Here is a 17,260-nt window from a genome sequence, read left to right as displayed (position 1 = left end):
TTCACGAATAGAAGAGCTTTTGAAAGAACCAAAGGTAAACAACGTACAGACTCAAAAGAAAGGGGGCTAGGAGAGCGGCAGGGGAGCAGATGAGAGAAGCAGCCTGAGAGTAAGGGAAGGGAAGTCGCTCAGTCGTGTCCAACTCTTCGTGACCCCATGGACTGCAGCCTACCGGGCTCCTCCATCCATGGGATTTGCCAGGCCTTAGAGTAAAGGCACCCTCAAAAGGGTTTTAGAAAGTCAGCCCACTGCCCTCCACCCCCAAGTATTTTGACCAAACCATGGATTTGGGGAAAAAAAATGATTTCCCGTCAAAATGTTCTGTTTATGATGAACCCAACCTGGGATAGATCATGGCACCTGGTCCCATCATTTCATGGCAAATAAAAGGGGAAAAAGTAGAAGCAGTGACACATTTTATTTTCCTGGGCTCCAAAAATCACTGCAGATGGTGACTGCAGCCATGAAATTAAAAAGACATTTGCTCCTTGGAAGGAAAGCTATGACAAACCTAGACAGTGTATTAAAAAGCAGAGACATCACTTTGGTGACCAAGGTCCATATAGTCAAAGCTATAGTTTTTCCAGTAGTCATGTATGGATGTGAGAGTTGGACCATAAAGAAAGCTGAACACTAAAGAATTGATGCTTTTGAACTGTGGTGTTGGAGAAGACTCTTGCAAAGAGTCCTTTGCAAGGAAATCAAACCAGTCAATCCTAAAGGAAATCAACCCTGCATATTCATTGGAAGGACTGTTGCTGAGGCTGAAGCTCCCATACTTTGGCCACCTGATGTGAAGAGCTGACTTACTGGAAAAGACCCTGATGCTGGGAAAGACTGAGGGCAGGAGGAGAAGGGGGTAGCAGGGGATGAGATGGTTAGATAGGATCAGCAACTCAATGGATATGAATTTGAGCAAACTTCAGGAGATAGTGGAGGAGAGAGGAGCCTGGAGTGCTGCAATCCAGGGGGGCACAGAGTAGGACATGACTTACTGGTTGAACAACTACGTGGGAGAACAAAAAAAGTCCATCGAGACAGTTAAGCGCTGCTACAGCAGAGCTCTGTCTCTAGTTGGTAACACTATAGATGGCGCACACAGTGGTCCCTTGGTATCTGCAGCGGGTTCCAAGATCCCCGTGAATACCAAAAATCCGAGGATGCTCACATCTCTTATATGAAATGCTGTAGTACAGTCGGCCCTCTGCATCTGTGGTTTCAGCATCCGTGGATACACGGGGCTGAGTGGACATGGTCACCAAAGCTCACCATCTACCTAGCATCTGTAATATCAGATGTTAACATTTTGCTGTACTTGCTTCAAATGCCATCATCTATTCCCACTTGGATAAAATACAAGAGGCGGGTGGTGGTGGTGGGGGCTGTGGCAAGGTGAGGGTCCAAAATATGAATGTTCATTACAGTAATACTGTGAGACTTCCTTGGTGGTCTAGTGGTTAAGACTCTGTCTTCCCAAGGCAGGGGGCCTGGGTTCAATCCCTGAGTGGGGAACTAAGATCCCACATGCTACAACTAAACCTATGTGCTGCAACTAGAGAAGCCCGCACATCGCCAAGAAGAGCCTGTGAGCCACAGTGAAGACCCAGCACAGCCAAAATAAATAAGCAAATAAAGTAAAATTATAAATATATATGTATATAAAGCTAATAGTGAGATAAGACTATCAGTGAAAAACATACACTTTTACTTTTCTATCCCCAATTACAGTTATCTTAGACATAGGTTTCAAAGCACTTGAGCAGGGCTGCTGCTGGCCCTTATGGTGCTTTATATGAATTTTAAAGGGGCTCCCCATCCTCTGAGCAGACTGATTGATGCCAAGGCACGTGACTTGGCTGGGTTTTGGCCCCCAGGCTCCCTGCTTCAGGCAAAGACCTCTGTGTCAGGCCCAGTCTGCATGATCCAGGGCACAGTCCTGCATGTTTGCATTGGATTTCATCTCCACTTCCCCAGGAAGGGCACTGGTCTCACCACCAAGAGCAGTGATGGGTCATCAGGAGTCAGGGCTCAGGATGGGTCCTGTCAGTACTAAAAGAGTAAAAATATTTAACACACTAGAATCCAACATGTTTTCTAGATTAGTTTTACTCAGATAGAAAAGAATCTGCCTGCACTGTAGGAGACCCAATTTCTATCCCTGGGTCGGGAAGATCCCCTGGATCCCTGGAAAAGGGATAGGCTACCCACTCCAGTATTCTTGCCTGGAGAATTTCACAGGCAGAGAAGCCTGGCAGGTTACAGTCCATAAGGTCGCAGAATCGGACATGACTGAGCAACTAACACTTTATTATTTTGAAAGTGCATTTTAGGGATTTCCCTGGTCCAGTGGTTAAGACTCAAAGCAGGGCGCCTGGGTTCAATCCCTGGTCAGGGAACCAGACCCTACATGCTGCAACTAGAGATCCTGCCTGCTGCAACTAAGACCTGGCACAGCCAATAAATATATATGTATTTTAAAAAGTACATTTTTTCAATGCAACTATAAAATGCTGTGCGCTGAGCATAAGTGAACACAGCTAACCATGTGCCTGACTGCCTCAGGGAGGGAGGGTGGTGGGGTGATGGGGAGTAAGCTATAGCTGCAAAGCCTCTAGATTCGAATTCTCCCTACTGACTCTGTTTTAAGACATCTTAGGCAGGTTCCATCCTATTATTAATACTAAATTTTAGTTTTCTCCTTGGTAAAATGTAAGTAAGTTTCTTCAGATTTCTCAGGGATTAATTCAGCATATGTAAAGGCCTTAGCACCGGCCTCCATGTGGTATAGCCTGCACTAGGGGTCCTTATTCCTCACATATTGTGGGGCAAAGGTTTCAAAGGCATGGGATTTTTTTTCTGTATTTAAGAAGTCTGGCAAGGACTCCAACAGCTTCTGTTCTTAGAGACATGATAGAAAAGGAAATCTTCTTACGTGGGTTAGCACAGAAGTTAAAATAAAACAGAATTTTGAGTATTTGGTACATGATGTGAGTCCCTAGGCCTAGGGAAGGTGAGTGGGTTGAATGGTGACCCCTCCCCAAAGGTATGTCCATGTCCAAACCCTGGAGCCTGTAAAGGTGATCTTACAAAGGGATCTTTGCATGAATATTTATGGATCTTAAGATGAGATCACTTTGCCAATAAAGATCTGTATAGTGAAAGCTATAGTTTTTCCAGTAGTCATGTATGGATGTGAGAGTTGGACCACAAAGACGACTGAGCGCCAAAGAACTGATGTTTTCACATTATGGTGCTGGAGAAGACCCTTGAGAGTGCTTGGACTGCAAGGATATCAAACTAGTCAATCCTAAAGGAAATCAACCCTTCATTGGAAGGACTGATGCTGAAGTTCCAATACTTTGGCCACCTGATGCAAAGATCTGACTCATTGAAAAAGATCCTGATGCTGGGAAAGACTGAGGGCAAAAGGAGAAGGAAGTGGCAGAGGATGAGATGATTGGATGGTATCACTGACTCAATGGATGAGTTTGAGCAAACTTTGGGAGACAGTGAAGGACAGGGAAGCCTGGTGTGCTGCAGCTCATGGAGTCACAAAGAGTCAGATACAACTTAGTGACTGCACAACAGCAGCAACAAAGATGAGATCATCCTGGATTTCTTGGGTGGGCTCAAAACCTGATGACAAGTGTCCTTAGAAGAGACAGGAAAAGGGAAGGCAGAAAAGTGGGCAAAAAAGTGATCAGGGAGAGAGACTGGCCAAGATTCAGTCAAGGAAGGCCAAGAACCACCACCAGTAGGAAGCTGCAAAGAACAGATTCTCCCCAGAGCCTGCACAAAACTTGTGGCCCTGCCAACACCTTGATTTTGGGCTTCTGGAGTCCAGGGCTGTGAGAGATTAAATTTCTGTTGTTTTAAGCCCCCCAGCTTGTGGTACTTTGTCTCAGGAGCCGTGGGAAAACAATCCAGGTGGGGTCTGAGAATCTGCCTTTATCCCTCCAAGTGGTACTGAAGCTGCTGAATTGGGGCCCCACATGAGCACCTCCACGAAACACTGGAACGAGGTGAGTATTAACCATCAGCCCATGATCTCTGTGGACCAAGGGCCCCTAGGCTACCTTTGTCTAGAACTCCCTTTCAGAAGATGAGCCTTGTTTAGCCAAAGGGCCAAGAATCAATTGATAACTCAAGTGACACAAGTTAAGTTTTCTTCTCAAGCCACCCACGGACAGAGGAATTAACCTTCCACACAAACAACATACTGGCAGAGATAAAGATATTACCCTGGAAGTTTAGAAATATTTTCTTATGAAATTCCTCCTGGAATCAAAAGCAGCTGTTGGGGACTTTACTGATGACCCAGTGGTTAAGAATCCACCTACCAAGGCAGGGGACACAGGTTCGATTTCTGGTCCTGGAAGATTCCATGTGCCACTGGAGCAGCTAAGCCCACTACTGAGCCTGATGCTCTGGAGCCCATGCTCCGCAAGAGAAGATACTGCAATGAGAAGCCTGTGCACCTAGAGAAAGCCTATGCTCTGCAATGAAGACCCAGCACAGCCAGAAAATAAAATAAATACGTTAAAAAAAAGTAACTGCTGAAACGAAGTTTGGCTTCTGTGTCAAACTTACTCTGCCCACAGTAGTCACATACACTGCACGCCAGCCTCCAGGCCTGTCCTTCTACCCAAGCAAACCATTCCACACCGGTGGACAAGCCCTTTTTTATCATAAAGGGGCTCAGTTGAGAAATGAAACTGGCCACACTTGAAATGGCAGAGAGACATTGACCATTTTAAATCTCAAACGCCTCTCCTTAGAACTGGCAGGAAGCTTAGTAGGCCCTTAGGTAATTTGAAAAAGCAGGAATATTGATTTTTTAAAATCAATACCTGCAGAGACAATTTGGCTACTAGATTTCTTGATCTGCACATTGCTGACGGTGGCACTGATAAATGCTAGGAAACCCTGCATGTTGCTAAAAATCCAATGTCTGTCCTCTCTCTGCTGAGGCCTTGACAAGTCAATGCTCCCTGAAGGATCTGCAAAATGACCCCAAACAGGCAAAGCGTTATGCAGTGCCTGAAACCATGTGGGTCTGAGTGCTCAGTTGAAGGGCTGACAGAGTAGCCACACTGAGGTTTTAGCCATTGAGGGTGAAGTCTGAAAGTCTGCTTTGCTTCCTCATGTCTGAAAATGGACACAATACCAGAAACTGTGGAGGAACACTGTGTCCTAAACACGCTGGGAAGAGGCTGGCCAGCCAGGGCAAAAAAAACGGCAGACACCAGGCCAGGAATGCCAAGTTCAGTCTCTGGCTTGTTCCAGGAAAGATGAAGAGCAAGAAGTAAATGCCTTGTTAGCTGCAAAGTCTGACCATGGCTAAGTTTTAAGACGCTTCAGTCGTGTCCGACTCTTCAGGACTGTATGGATTGTAGTCTGCAAGGCTCCTCTGTCCAAGGGATTTCCCAGGCAAGAATACTGGAGTGGGTTGTCATTTCCTACTCCAGGGGATCGTCCTGACCCAGGGACTGAACGTGAGGCTCCTGTGTTTCCTGCATTGGCAGGCAGGTTCTTTACCACTAGTGCCATCTGGGAAGCCCCAGAAAAATTTCCCTGCAGTTTCTGTCTCAATGCCAAGTCAAAAGAGATCCTCGAGGGGGTCATTTTTGGAGAAGCTGTTGAGGGAGGCTGAGTGGTCTTTTCTCTAATGTAGGCCAGCACTGACCTGGCTCTAACACCGGCCAAGAGCCTTTGAGGAACAAGAGCAACAGAATCAATATCCTCTCTCCCCCCCACCCCCACCTCCTCCTTGCACTCTTGGCAGGGTCCCCGCACCCAGCGTCTGTTACCTTATGTCCCAGCTGAGCTGCTTCTCCCCGAGCCGCTGTGGCAATGGGATCGATAAGGTGCCCGATTTCCTGGACCACTGAAGTCAGCTGCTCCTGTAAGGCCTGATAAGGAGACAGATCTGTCAAGTTTACCCCACAACAGCTCCCCAAGTAGTTGTACTGATTTAAAAAGGCCCATGTGAAAGATAAGGGAGGTCACAAAAAATGGATGTCAAAATGTCTGGGCGTACCCTCCAGCCACTGTTCCACTCTAGCCCTCCCAGGGAACCTCAGTTCCCCTGGGATGGACCCCCCAGTTCTACCAATAAGGGGCATGAGGTGGGCCCTAGGAACACTTTTGCTACTGGTTTCTCACTCAACTGGTGCTAGTGGTATCTTTTTTTTGGGTTACTCAGCATCATTACTGGAAGAGTGGAACTGTGGTGGCTTTCCAGTAAGGGAAAAGAACTGTGTCCAAATGGAAGGAACTGCCTTGGGGTCTGAGGGATATTCAGGTTGCTGAGTCCTCAGTATTAAGAACCCCTTAAGTGGGGAACAGGGAGGAAGGTAACCTAAAAATGAAATTGGCTCTTAAAGCAGGACTATTTCCCAGACACCATCCAATGAAAATGCCCGATGAGGTGCCCACTAGGCTTAGGTCAGGCGCTCTATGCGCTGTACTTGGTGACACGGATACCATTGTTGAAAATGGCACCCTCAAGGCATTTCTTCTCAGGTTTGAGAGACAGTTTAATTTCTCCATCCCAAAGAATTGAACTGCTCTCAAGAGACGGGGGAGGTACCTAGATGATTCTGAAGTATGAAGGGGGTGAGGAATTCAAAGATGGAGAGTGCTAACTGGTAGTGGGAAAGATCAGATCCTTCAGTGGGAATCTTCCACGGAGCTTTCCGAGACAGACAGGATTTCTAGGTCAGAATGCTGGGTGTTTTGGGTCTGCACATGCCAGCATGGAATGGGGTGATTCCTAAAAAGGTGACAATGTCCTGCCTATTCAATAGGACATCTGGGCTACTTTCCCACCCAGCAATGCTGCACATGGGCTGGCGAGCTTTGAGCAGAGTTCACTCAATGAGAGGAGCAACCTAACCCACAAGCTTGGAAACAAAATCCTGGGTAAGAAATAAAAAAAGGAAAGAGAGTGATAGAGGTGGGTGGAGAGAAACCTCCACACTTTCAAGGGTCTTATTTAGCAAATTACTTCTGGTCTTCCCACTCATAACTGCAGTTAAGAATGTGAGACTATCCAGGCAAGGTTGTCTTGTTAAATTAAATATGGCTTGTTAAATTAAATATGGTATAAGCAGGAAGCACATGCAGATAAAAGGGAGGGATTTTCTTCCCAAGGAGAAAGTCAAGACAGAGGATATACTTTGGAAGGGTGGTGAAAGAATGGGAGAGCAAGAAGTGGGAGGGGTGATCATCATCTCAGTTTCTTGCTCAGGGTGCTAGTTACAGGATGTGCTTAGTTGGTGGTGGTCTATGAAGCTGCACACATGTGACAAGCACACTGTTTTGTATGTATATGCTACTTTAATAATAAGTTAACAATAATTCTAACATTCTACATGGAATGAGAATGCACATTATTTCTTTCTTTCCTTGGAAATGGGGAAGACGGATAAAGTTGGAGTGAAATAGTTCTATTAATAAAAATAACCAATTCCAACTCCAGACCCTGCTTAGAGACAGGCCAAAGTTCTTTTTTTTCCCCTATTCTTTGGCCATCCTACACGACATGCGGGATTTTAGTGCCCCAACCAGAGACTGAACCTGTGCCCCCTGCAGTGGAAGCACAGTGTCTTAACCACTGGACCACCAGGGAAGACCCCAAGGTTTATTGCTGATGAGCTCTGGGTCAGGAGGGAAACATCAGTCAATAGACCATCCATATTTATTAAGCACCTTGAGTGTCAGGCACTTGCACACAGGAAAAAAAGGAGTATGAATCAGGGGACTTTGTAATAAGTAATAGAAAAAACTCAAGGGAGCAAAGTAGGAAAGTCTATTCTCAACTTCAAAATAATGGGCAAGAGAGGGCATAGTGGCTCTGAACAGAATACAAGAGGTGTCTCAATACTAGACACTAAGTAACAAGAGCAGAATCTGTGATTTCTGCATGGACAAAACACAGAGCATTGAACGCTGAATTTGCCCATTAGTCTAAAAAGCACATTGCTGAAATATGATAGGAAGCACTCAAAATTTACATGCTTAGGCCTGCTCTACTGAGGTATTCAACTGAATATGGTAACTCCACTTACAGATACACTTTTATTTGACAATAATCATTGCCTCCCAAATTTCAGCCACAGTGCACGTGTTCCTTCACCAAAGCATTGTTCTCTGCTCCACATGTGCCCTACCCCCTCCCAAGAACTTCCCAGGCTGGTTCCAGGGGAAGATGGTCCAATGATGAAACTCTTGCATCAACAACATGTTGGTACTATTCCCCCATTCCCAAAGCCTGGTGCCGGGATTCTTCAGTCCTTCCAGAGGCTTTCAGGCTGACCACACAGCCCCATATACCTCCACGGAGATGTCATCCCTCGTGGCCAAGCTCTGGCTGACGGCCGCCAGCGAGGCCTGCTCGATGTCCCGGATGCACCGGTTGATGCTGTCGATGGAGAAGTCACACTCTCTCTGTCCCGGGGCCTTGTCCCTAGAAGGGACAGGGCAAGTTGAACACAGGGTCCATGAAGTGCAAGTCCTACAACCTGCTCCAGCACTAGCGGGCCAGGAGCCCCTGTCTACTTTCTACCCCACTCCATTGCTTTAGCGAGTAAATCCCTGACTTTTGCTTGGCAATGCTTCTCTGCAGACCCTAGGCATTTCTTCATTTAACACTTGTGCTCAGTCTACTTATTTATGGTGGGAAGGGTAGGGTGCTGTCCTGCATCACAGGCAGGTTGCCAGGCAAATGAAACAGTTTGGTATTGGATTCTCCATTCAGTGGCTTAAACATAGAAACATCATTTAAACAAAATGAAAATCAGTGCATTTCCAGTGTAAATATACTATGCTCTCTACATTGCACACTACTCACAAAGTCCTGGGCTATGGCAGGAGTTAAAATATTTAGTGGATCTTTCTTCGCAAGGCATGAGAAAGTTGACGTGATCCTGAGTTTTAAAAGCAATTGAAAGACAAAATACAACTGAGGAAAGGGATGCAATTCCATACTGTGGGCTATTAACTTTGGTCAACTTCAAAAATGTTTTATCTACGCAGGGAATAACTTTTCAGGCTTCTACTATCACCAAGGAGGGTAGGGATGCCAAGAGTTACTGTAGGACCTAGAATATTCTTTTCATCTTATCAGCAAGGTAAGTTAACCATGAAGTGAAAGTGAAAGTTGCTCAGTCGTGTCCAACTCTTTGAGACCCCATGGACTATACAGTCCATGGAATTCTCCAGGCCAAAATACTGGAGTGGGTAGCCTTTCCCTTCTCCAGGCGATCTTCCCAACCCAGGGTCGAACCCAGGTCTCCCGCATTGCAGGCAGATTCTTTACCAGCTGAGTCACAAGGGACAAATGTACAAAGTACAAAGTGAAGTTGCTCAGTCGTGTCCGACTCTGCGATCCCATGGACTGTAGCCTATCAGGCTCCTCCGTCCGTGGAATTTTCCAGGCAAGAGTACTGGAGTGGGTTGCCATTGCCACAAGGGAAGCCCAAAGTTAAGCACGAATCCTGCTAAATATACAGTGGTGCTCTCTGCCTAAGCTCCTAGGTATAGACAATACGGTACAATGGTTAGAAGGACTGAGGCTAAAGCAAGCAGACCTGGAGATGACCTTGGGAATGTCATCTAAATTTCTTTCTGAATTCTCTCATCAGGAAAAGGGAGATAATAGCAGCATCTATTTACAAGGTTGTTATGATAAACATAACATTAATACAGGTAAAATGCCTTGAATAGTATCGAGCACGTAACAAATACTTAAGTTAGTATTTGTATTGTTGCGACAAGCGCTACCATTGGTCCCAAAGAGGCAAAGAAGAAAAAATGATGACAATAATCAATAACACTGCTGTTAAATAAAAGTCCCGATGGGCTTATCCCCCTCCTGCCCTGTCAGATGCAGGCTGCAAGCAATTTCGGAAGGAGACACTAACCTGATGGACGTGATGAGACTCTTGATAGAGTCAGACACAGTGTGGGAATGTCCGGCTAGCACAGACCAGGTGGGCGGGTCTTTGGGGTTGATGGCCAGTGAGCGGGCAGTGCGGATGAGGTACGATGAGCTTTCCAGCATAGTCTTGGCTGAGACCAGGATAGGTTCCTGTGCCTGGGAGCCCTGGGACCAGACAGCGGAAGTCAAGTGCAGGGCACACAGATTAAGTGAATGAGTTTGACCCAGGAAGGTCATGTTCTTTATCAAGACAGAGGGAAGGGAACCACGGAGTCTAGCTCACATGGAGCCTGGATGGGGAGAACTTGGGGCCGTGTCCAATCTTTAAGTATCATTTTTGAGTTTGACATATACCAAGAATCAGCCCCAAACCTACGCCCAGAGATTATTCTCAACATATAAAACCAAGACATCACCTTTTGAGAGATATACCAACACAGTTTCATTAACTGCATATGTCATCACCGACAAAATAACAGTGCCCTATGTACTGACAGACAGGGGTTTTGGAATTCTTAACTGTTCATTCCATTCAGGGACACACAAAACTAGCCACAGGCTTCAATGTCACTGTTGCTGTGAAGACTCCCTACCTCGGAGCTGATCTGGGCGGGAACGCTGACAAACTCAGGGTTGGAGGCGAATGCCGTCAAGTTCTCCACGGCTGCGATCAAGGGGGCGGTGGCGACGCGACACTTGTTGCGGTTGTCCTCGGAGAAGTCCCCATCCAGGGCCTGATGGGGGCAAACGCAGAGATCACTCCTGGGCCACAGCAATCACCGCCCAGTGAAAAGGTTCAATGGGAATACTCAAAAGGTCTGGTGAGTTCATAAACAATGAATAAGAACTGACGAGCAGGCTCTCCGCCATCAAGCAGACTGACTAAGTGAGCAATGATAAGGAATAAAGCACAACATATGGTTCACAGGCCAGCCGACCTCACAGTCCATCAACTCCCGGCTCACGTGCTTCAAAGGGTGCCCTGTTCTCCACTCCCCAGTCATGCTACCAACCTTGCGGCTGAGTCACTTTCTTCCCTACTTTTGAAACTATGTTTTGGCCCCTCCATTTCCACTCCAATTAATTCTATTCCCTCCCAAACTATAAAAATACAGTTTTTCACACTGTGTGGCACTTTGAACTTCTAAGTTTACCCGGACGTCCCTGAATAACTGACAGAGGGAGGGCTTTTGTATCTGCCCTTCTGAAATGAGCAAAATGGAATGCAATGGAGAAAAAACAGAACTATTTTAAAGTAGAGTTTAAACTAGTTTAAACTTTAAACGAGTTTAAACTATTTTTAAACTATTTAAAAAACTAGAACTATTTCCTAAAATATGGACAAATCTCACAGATTTAATGTTTAGGGAAGGAGGTCAGACACAATACGATACCCACAAATTCCATTTGTGCAAAGTACAAAGGCAGGTGAGACTAATTCTGAGTGTTGGCTGTCAGATCAGTGACACTTTGGAGCCAGTGAGATTAACGGAACACAAAGTGGGCTTCTGGGGGCTGGCCACATTCTGTCTCTTCATCTGGCTGCAGTTACTTAGGTGTGTTCAGCCTAGAAAATTCACTGAACTCTACACATATGGATTTTTTGGTCTATGTATCTTAAGCTTTCAAAGCTTATTTCTTTTTAAAGTTAGCAGCATTAATACCACATCCTTCTTCTCCTTTTGCCTTGGGTGTAAGATGAGATGGTTAGATAGTATCACCAACTCAATGGATATGAATTTGAGCAAACTCTGGGAGATAGTGAAGGACAGAGAAGCCTGGTGACTGCAGTTTATGGGGTTGCAAAGAGTTGGACATGACTTAGTGACTGAACAATAACACCATGACCAGAGCACTGAATGATTCATCACATCACCGATTAATAGCTGGCCTGGAAACCAATCCAGGAAAGCAGCCTGTGATGCATGCCAGGCAAACCCACAAAGGGTTAACACTTGGATCCAAAGTTCCCCGACCCCGGACTCCACATTCTCAAGTCCAAGACTGTTAGAACCAACAGTCTGTGATCCAGTGACAGCACTCCTGCCTCACAGCAAAGGGCTACATTTGAGAAGGCAGTTATGTTTGTAGAATAACATATACTTCCTTGTTAAATGACCAACTAAACTTTTAATGTAACCATTATGAGCAGTATATAAAAGTCAGTTTAGACAATTAGTGAGCAAAAAGCCAGAGGCACCAGAATTACGAAATAAACTGGATCTGAGATGGGAATGTTTCTATTTTTCAACACGGCAAGAGGCGGCAGGCATGGTTAGATTTAAAGGCTATTTGAATAACAACTATATTCCAATCAAGTCTTGGCAACTTGGGACAGTAATTATACATGCACCATGCTACTATTTTTCAGAGGAATCCCCATTAAGCCTCGTTAATTTAGTGTCTTTGCTAATACTGTGCAGAGCTCACCTCTGCTCAGGCCCTTCTCCACCAGACAGGCACTGACTTTGACCCAACCTTGCTCATTCTGCGGTTCTTCCAGGCCCAGTGGAAATCCAACGTGCCTGCTACTTACTCATGTTGATGGCTTCAATTCTGACTGCCACACGTACTCACTGAGTGTTAAGTTAGCACCACCCGTTACTGCCCTGCAGCACCACACTGGTGATGTGGCAGTGAGCAATCTCGCTGCTCTCATGATCTTACACTCTTAGCATCACTGACTGCTTGAGGTCAGGCCCTTCCAGCTCAATGGACAATGCCCATTCTCTGGGCGGTGCCACTTATTCCTCCTGCTCTTGCCCTCTCTGCTCTCCTCCCATCCTCTTCTTTACTTTCGACAACGCCCTCAGTCTATTAGGAAGGCAGATTTCTGATCATGTCACCAACCCTCAGGTGAACTTATGAAAAATGTCAAGATGATTACCCCAGGTAAATTCCAAGGAATGGTTTTTCTAATTGTGCAGTTTCATCAACTGCACCAACAGGATGATGAAAATATTTTTTTTTTTTTGAGCATGGGCCCTAAAATCATAAATCATGTGGCCCACTGCAGGTCAAGGGCGGGACCCTGAATAGCACAGACTGTGGACTAGGATGCCAAGCTCCAATCTGGCACCGTTGTTCATTTTCAAGAGGGAAAAGCACCGAGCGTCAGAAAGGATGGTTTGTTTACATGGAGAGTTATTTCACTTCTGAATGTGGCTTCCCCTCTGGGGATGGCTGAGACACCCCAGTAAACTGAATACTTAGATCTGGCTACAGGTAAATTTTAGGCAGGCATGACAGTTTTCATAGAGACATTCCACATCACATAATGACTAGCACCCCAGCCATAACAACATAAAGGTAAATCCACTGAGCCAAATGCGCAGGCCCCACCAGGAGAAGGGCACTCTCTATTCTGGGCCCGCAGCTCTGAATTTTCTTATTTAGCAAAATCTCACAGAGTTGTGGGAGAAATCATTTCTGCGTGTGCAACAGAATCAAGGCTTCATGGATTTCAAGGATTAGAAGGGATCTTGCTGCTGCTGCTTAGTCGCTTCAGTTGTGCCCGACTCTGTGTGACCCCATGGACTGTAGCCCACCAGGATCCTCTGTCCATGGAATTCTCCAGGCAAGAGTACTGGAGTGGGTTGCCATGCCCTCCCTCCAGGGGATCTTCCCAACCCAGGGATTGAACTTGGGTCTCCTGCATTGCAGGTAGATTCTTCACTGCTCAGCCACCAGGGAAGCCCCAGAAGGGATCTTAAAGATCACTTTAAGATCTTTAAAAAGCTCCAATGTTCCAGGTGACAAAACTAACACCTAGGAAGTGACATGCGAGGCTAAGCTCATGCCTCAAACCAGAATCCAAGACCCCTGGCTCCCTTCCCTCCTACTGACCTTAGAAAAGGCAACAAGAAAAGGCATAAGAAGCCCAAGAGGTTTTTTTTCCTCCCTCCTTTTTATCTCAAGAAACCCACTTTACCAATTCAAACAAAAGGATGATCAAGAAAGCATACTTACAGCCGAGTTTAAACTGGTTAGTGAGAGCTGGACCTGGTATCTTTTGGACGCCCTGGAAGTGCTTCATGGCAAAACCCTGAGCTTCAGCTCTGCTGTGAAACGCAAGGCTGAGCTCCGGCTTCTCAGAGCAACAGAAGCCGTTGTTGCACAACTTCTACTTGGCATCCAAACCTGAGTGACTGCACATTTAAAATAACATTCCATTCCCCACATCTGATTTGAGGCTAGGTAAGAAGCTGATGAAAGGGAGAAGCCGGCACGGGTGCATGTGGGGACGAGCAGGTAGATGGCACCCGTGGTTAGGGGTCCGTGTGCTTCCAACTTGGCCGGCATCGAGAGCAGGGCCTGGTCAGAAGGAGGGTGCACACATTTATTCTTTCTGAGCCATGCTTTGGGATTGCAAAGAATGCCATCAGTAGAGATTTATGATTCCTGGAGGCAGACATTCTAATGGGCGCTGATAACCCGCTGTGATTTAATCTGCTCCCTGCTCTCCAATGCCCCTCCGGGGAGGGGGAGGTTCCCCCCTTTCTTCAGGACTAGAAAGGTGTGGCGCTTAGGCATACCCTTGTGATTTAAAGAGAAAAATAAGGTTGACTAAGAAGTACAGAACTTAGAGCAAAATGCAGCCTTGATGGCAGCCATTTCAAGCATTTAGGGAATTAAATATTTATTTGTTCTGCTATTTGGCAGAATTCTTAACCATTCCTTAACTCAGGAGATCTATTTGATATGTAGTATGGTATCGGAGAAGGCGATGGCACCCCACTCCAGTACTCTTGCCTGGAAAATCCCATGGACGGAGGAGCCATGGATGGTGGGCTGTAGTCCATGGGGTCGCAAAGAGTCTGACACGATTGAGCGACTTCACTTTCACTTTTCACTTTCATGCATTGGAGAAGGAAATGGCAACCCACACCAGTGTTCTTGCCTGGAGAATCCCAGGGACGGGGGAGCCTGGTGGGCTGCTGTCTATGGGGTCGCACAGAGTTGGACATGACTGAAGCGACTTAGCAGCAGCAGCAGCAGCATGCTGCACTGAAAGGAACTTCACCATTTTTCTATTAGTAAATTAAAAACGAAGTTTATTGTCTTCAGCAAAGCCTGCCCCCTGATGGGAATTGAAAAGCCAAGCTCACTTCAGCAAGCTGAGGGGTGAGTGGGTCATTTCTATGTCTCCTGCGCTGCTATGGATCCCTGGAGTACTGGCGGGGGAGGAGGCCTCCATCTACCCCAGTTAAAGCATCCTGCATGCACAGGCCTTGCTTTCAGGCCATCCCAAGAGATCATTGGCTATAGGGAGCTACAAAGAGGGCTTGCCACTGTGAGGAGAATCTGAAAAGGAGATGAGATCTTAAAGGAGACAGGTTAGGACTGAAAACCAAGGAATCGGGCAGGAAAGAAAGGTTTCCCAGAATTTGTAAAGAAGAGTTTCTTACCTTTTCCCCTCCTTGGCCCATCTAAATACAGCCTGTTTTATGACAATCAAAAACCTTGATCGTAAAATGGTCAAGTTTAACTAAAGTTAGTAAATTACATGGCAATGAACTATGATGTCATTACTTTTCAATTCTACTGCTGTCTTCCACCCCTGCATCTCCCCAAACTTGCACACAAGCACTCTAAACACACCCAGGGATTTCTTCCCAGGCTGGTGAGAGGGGTTAGTCTCTCCACGGTATGTACTCTGCAGGCCAAGAGCGAGAGCGGGTTTGGAAAGAGCAGGGGATCTGGGTTTGAATTCCAATCCACTCCTTACTGGCTGAGTCACCCCAGGAAAGTTACATAACCTCCTGTAAAGATGGGGATGATAAGCACAGGGTGGTTGGTTGTGTGGCCTGAATGAGAGATCTATACAAAATATGGAACAGGCCTTGCTCAAATTAAATATTAAAAAATGTAAGCTTTCTTCATTTCTAATACCGTGGATCATGATGGTCATTAAAGTGAGCTGCCACCAGGATCCTGAGGGCACCTGAGCGTGAACTTTATTTATTCATCTTCAATCGATCTTGAGGTGCCTTTTACTTTTTTAAAAGGCTGTTTAAACAGCTGCACAATCTCTCCTTGGCTTCTGCTTGGCCCAGCCTGTTGACTAATTTCTCCAAAAGATTAAATTGGCTTTGTGGACAGAGGAGTCTGGTGGGCTAGAGTTCATAGGGTCACGGAGTCGGACACAACTGAATCGACTTGGCGTGCAGGCACAGTGCAGGAATGAGGTGTGTGGTATCATTTCCTCTGGAGGGAATGGGTGGTAGGGAAGCCCCGCTCCTCCAGGACTTGCCCAGCAACAAAGCAGCTCACCTCACCTCCATGACCGTGAAAACCCTTCAGTAAAGTCAAGCCTTCTGACACCCCTCCCTCCAGCAGGTCTGGTTTGCACAGAACTGGCAGCTTGCCTCTCTGACAGTCTCCTTTGGAGGCTCTTTGCCTGGGGTCAACTGTCTAGACGGCGCTGTCTTCCCACCTGGTCAGCTGCTTGCTCTCTGCTTAGTGTCCCACGTCGGGCAGGCCAGGTTTACAGTCTGATTGCCCAGATACAAACACTACAGCCCAGCTACTGCAAGTGCCTCCTCACAGGGCACCCTGCCCTGCCACTCCCACCCCCGCACCTGTTTATGACCTCGATCACAAAGATGAACTTGTTATCAACATGGGATATTGCATTTTAAGAAGTTGATGCTCCACTGAAAACATTTAAACAACTATAAATGGAAGAGATGTCATAGGCTAGAATAGATTTAAAAAAAAAAGACGAAAGAGATTTTCCCAGCAATTCCCCATTCCCTTCTTCTTCCACCTTATCTCTTAGTCCAGAGATATGTAACCATGGTAGGGCGCCTCAGAACTGTCCCCCTCCCAAACACACAGCTCACCCCTCCCTACACACTATGCAGAAGGTTCGTAGACACCAAGGCTGTTGGTTTTTCCTAATAACTATGTCCATCACCAACGAACTCCTCCTCAGTGACTGAAATCACGAGAACAAACGAGAAGTTGCCCCTCACTAGAAGCAAGTCTAGGAGCCGAGCTTCATTGCCATCTCGCTCTCTCACCTGCAGCAGGTGTTACAAAGATTCCTGAGGTCTTAGCTCAGTGACCTACCTTTATGGTCTTCACCAGGTTGGCGGTGCTGTTGGCGACCTCCTTGGCGGACTGGACAAAGTGCCTCTTGGCCACGGGGTTGCCCGTCTTGGATGAGGCGATTCGGCAGGCGTTGCACAGGGCTGAGGTGTGCTTGGCGACAATCGTGGCAGCAGACAAAACCTACAAAGCAGGGACTGCGTTGGGGGCACCCTGTGCTTCAGTGCAGAGGGGGTCAGTTCAAAAGAAGGCCACCCTGGTCCC

General features: G+C 46.5%; 1 protein-coding gene across 40 annotated transcripts in view; it reads right to left on the bottom strand.

The window, feature by feature from the left end:
• TLN2 (talin 2) overlaps positions 1–17,260 on the bottom strand; it is a 496,882-nt gene that overhangs the window by 78,761 nt on the left and 400,861 nt on the right. For all 40 annotated transcript variants that reach the window (XM_086321322.1, XM_086321364.1, XM_086321363.1 and 37 more), the window contains 5 exons: positions 17,018–17,179; positions 10,537–10,677; positions 9,927–10,108; positions 8,338–8,470; positions 5,811–5,912 (listed from right to left, as the gene is read on the bottom strand). In XM_086321322.1, the coding sequence (XP_086177448.1) occupies positions 5,811–5,912; positions 8,338–8,470; positions 9,927–10,108; positions 10,537–10,677; positions 17,018–17,179 (720 nt within the window). The remainder of the gene's footprint in view (positions 1–5,810; positions 5,913–8,337; positions 8,471–9,926; positions 10,109–10,536; positions 10,678–17,017; positions 17,180–17,260) is intronic.

Source organism: Bos grunniens, chromosome 10 (genome assembly GCF_055505025.1).
Source record: "Bos grunniens cultivar Pamir isolate PY7600 chromosome 10, Bosgru_T2T1.0, whole genome shotgun sequence".
NCBI classification, from domain to species: Eukaryota; Metazoa; Chordata; class Mammalia; order Artiodactyla; family Bovidae; genus Bos; species Bos grunniens.
This window is presented reverse-complemented; position numbering and strand designations above follow the sequence as displayed.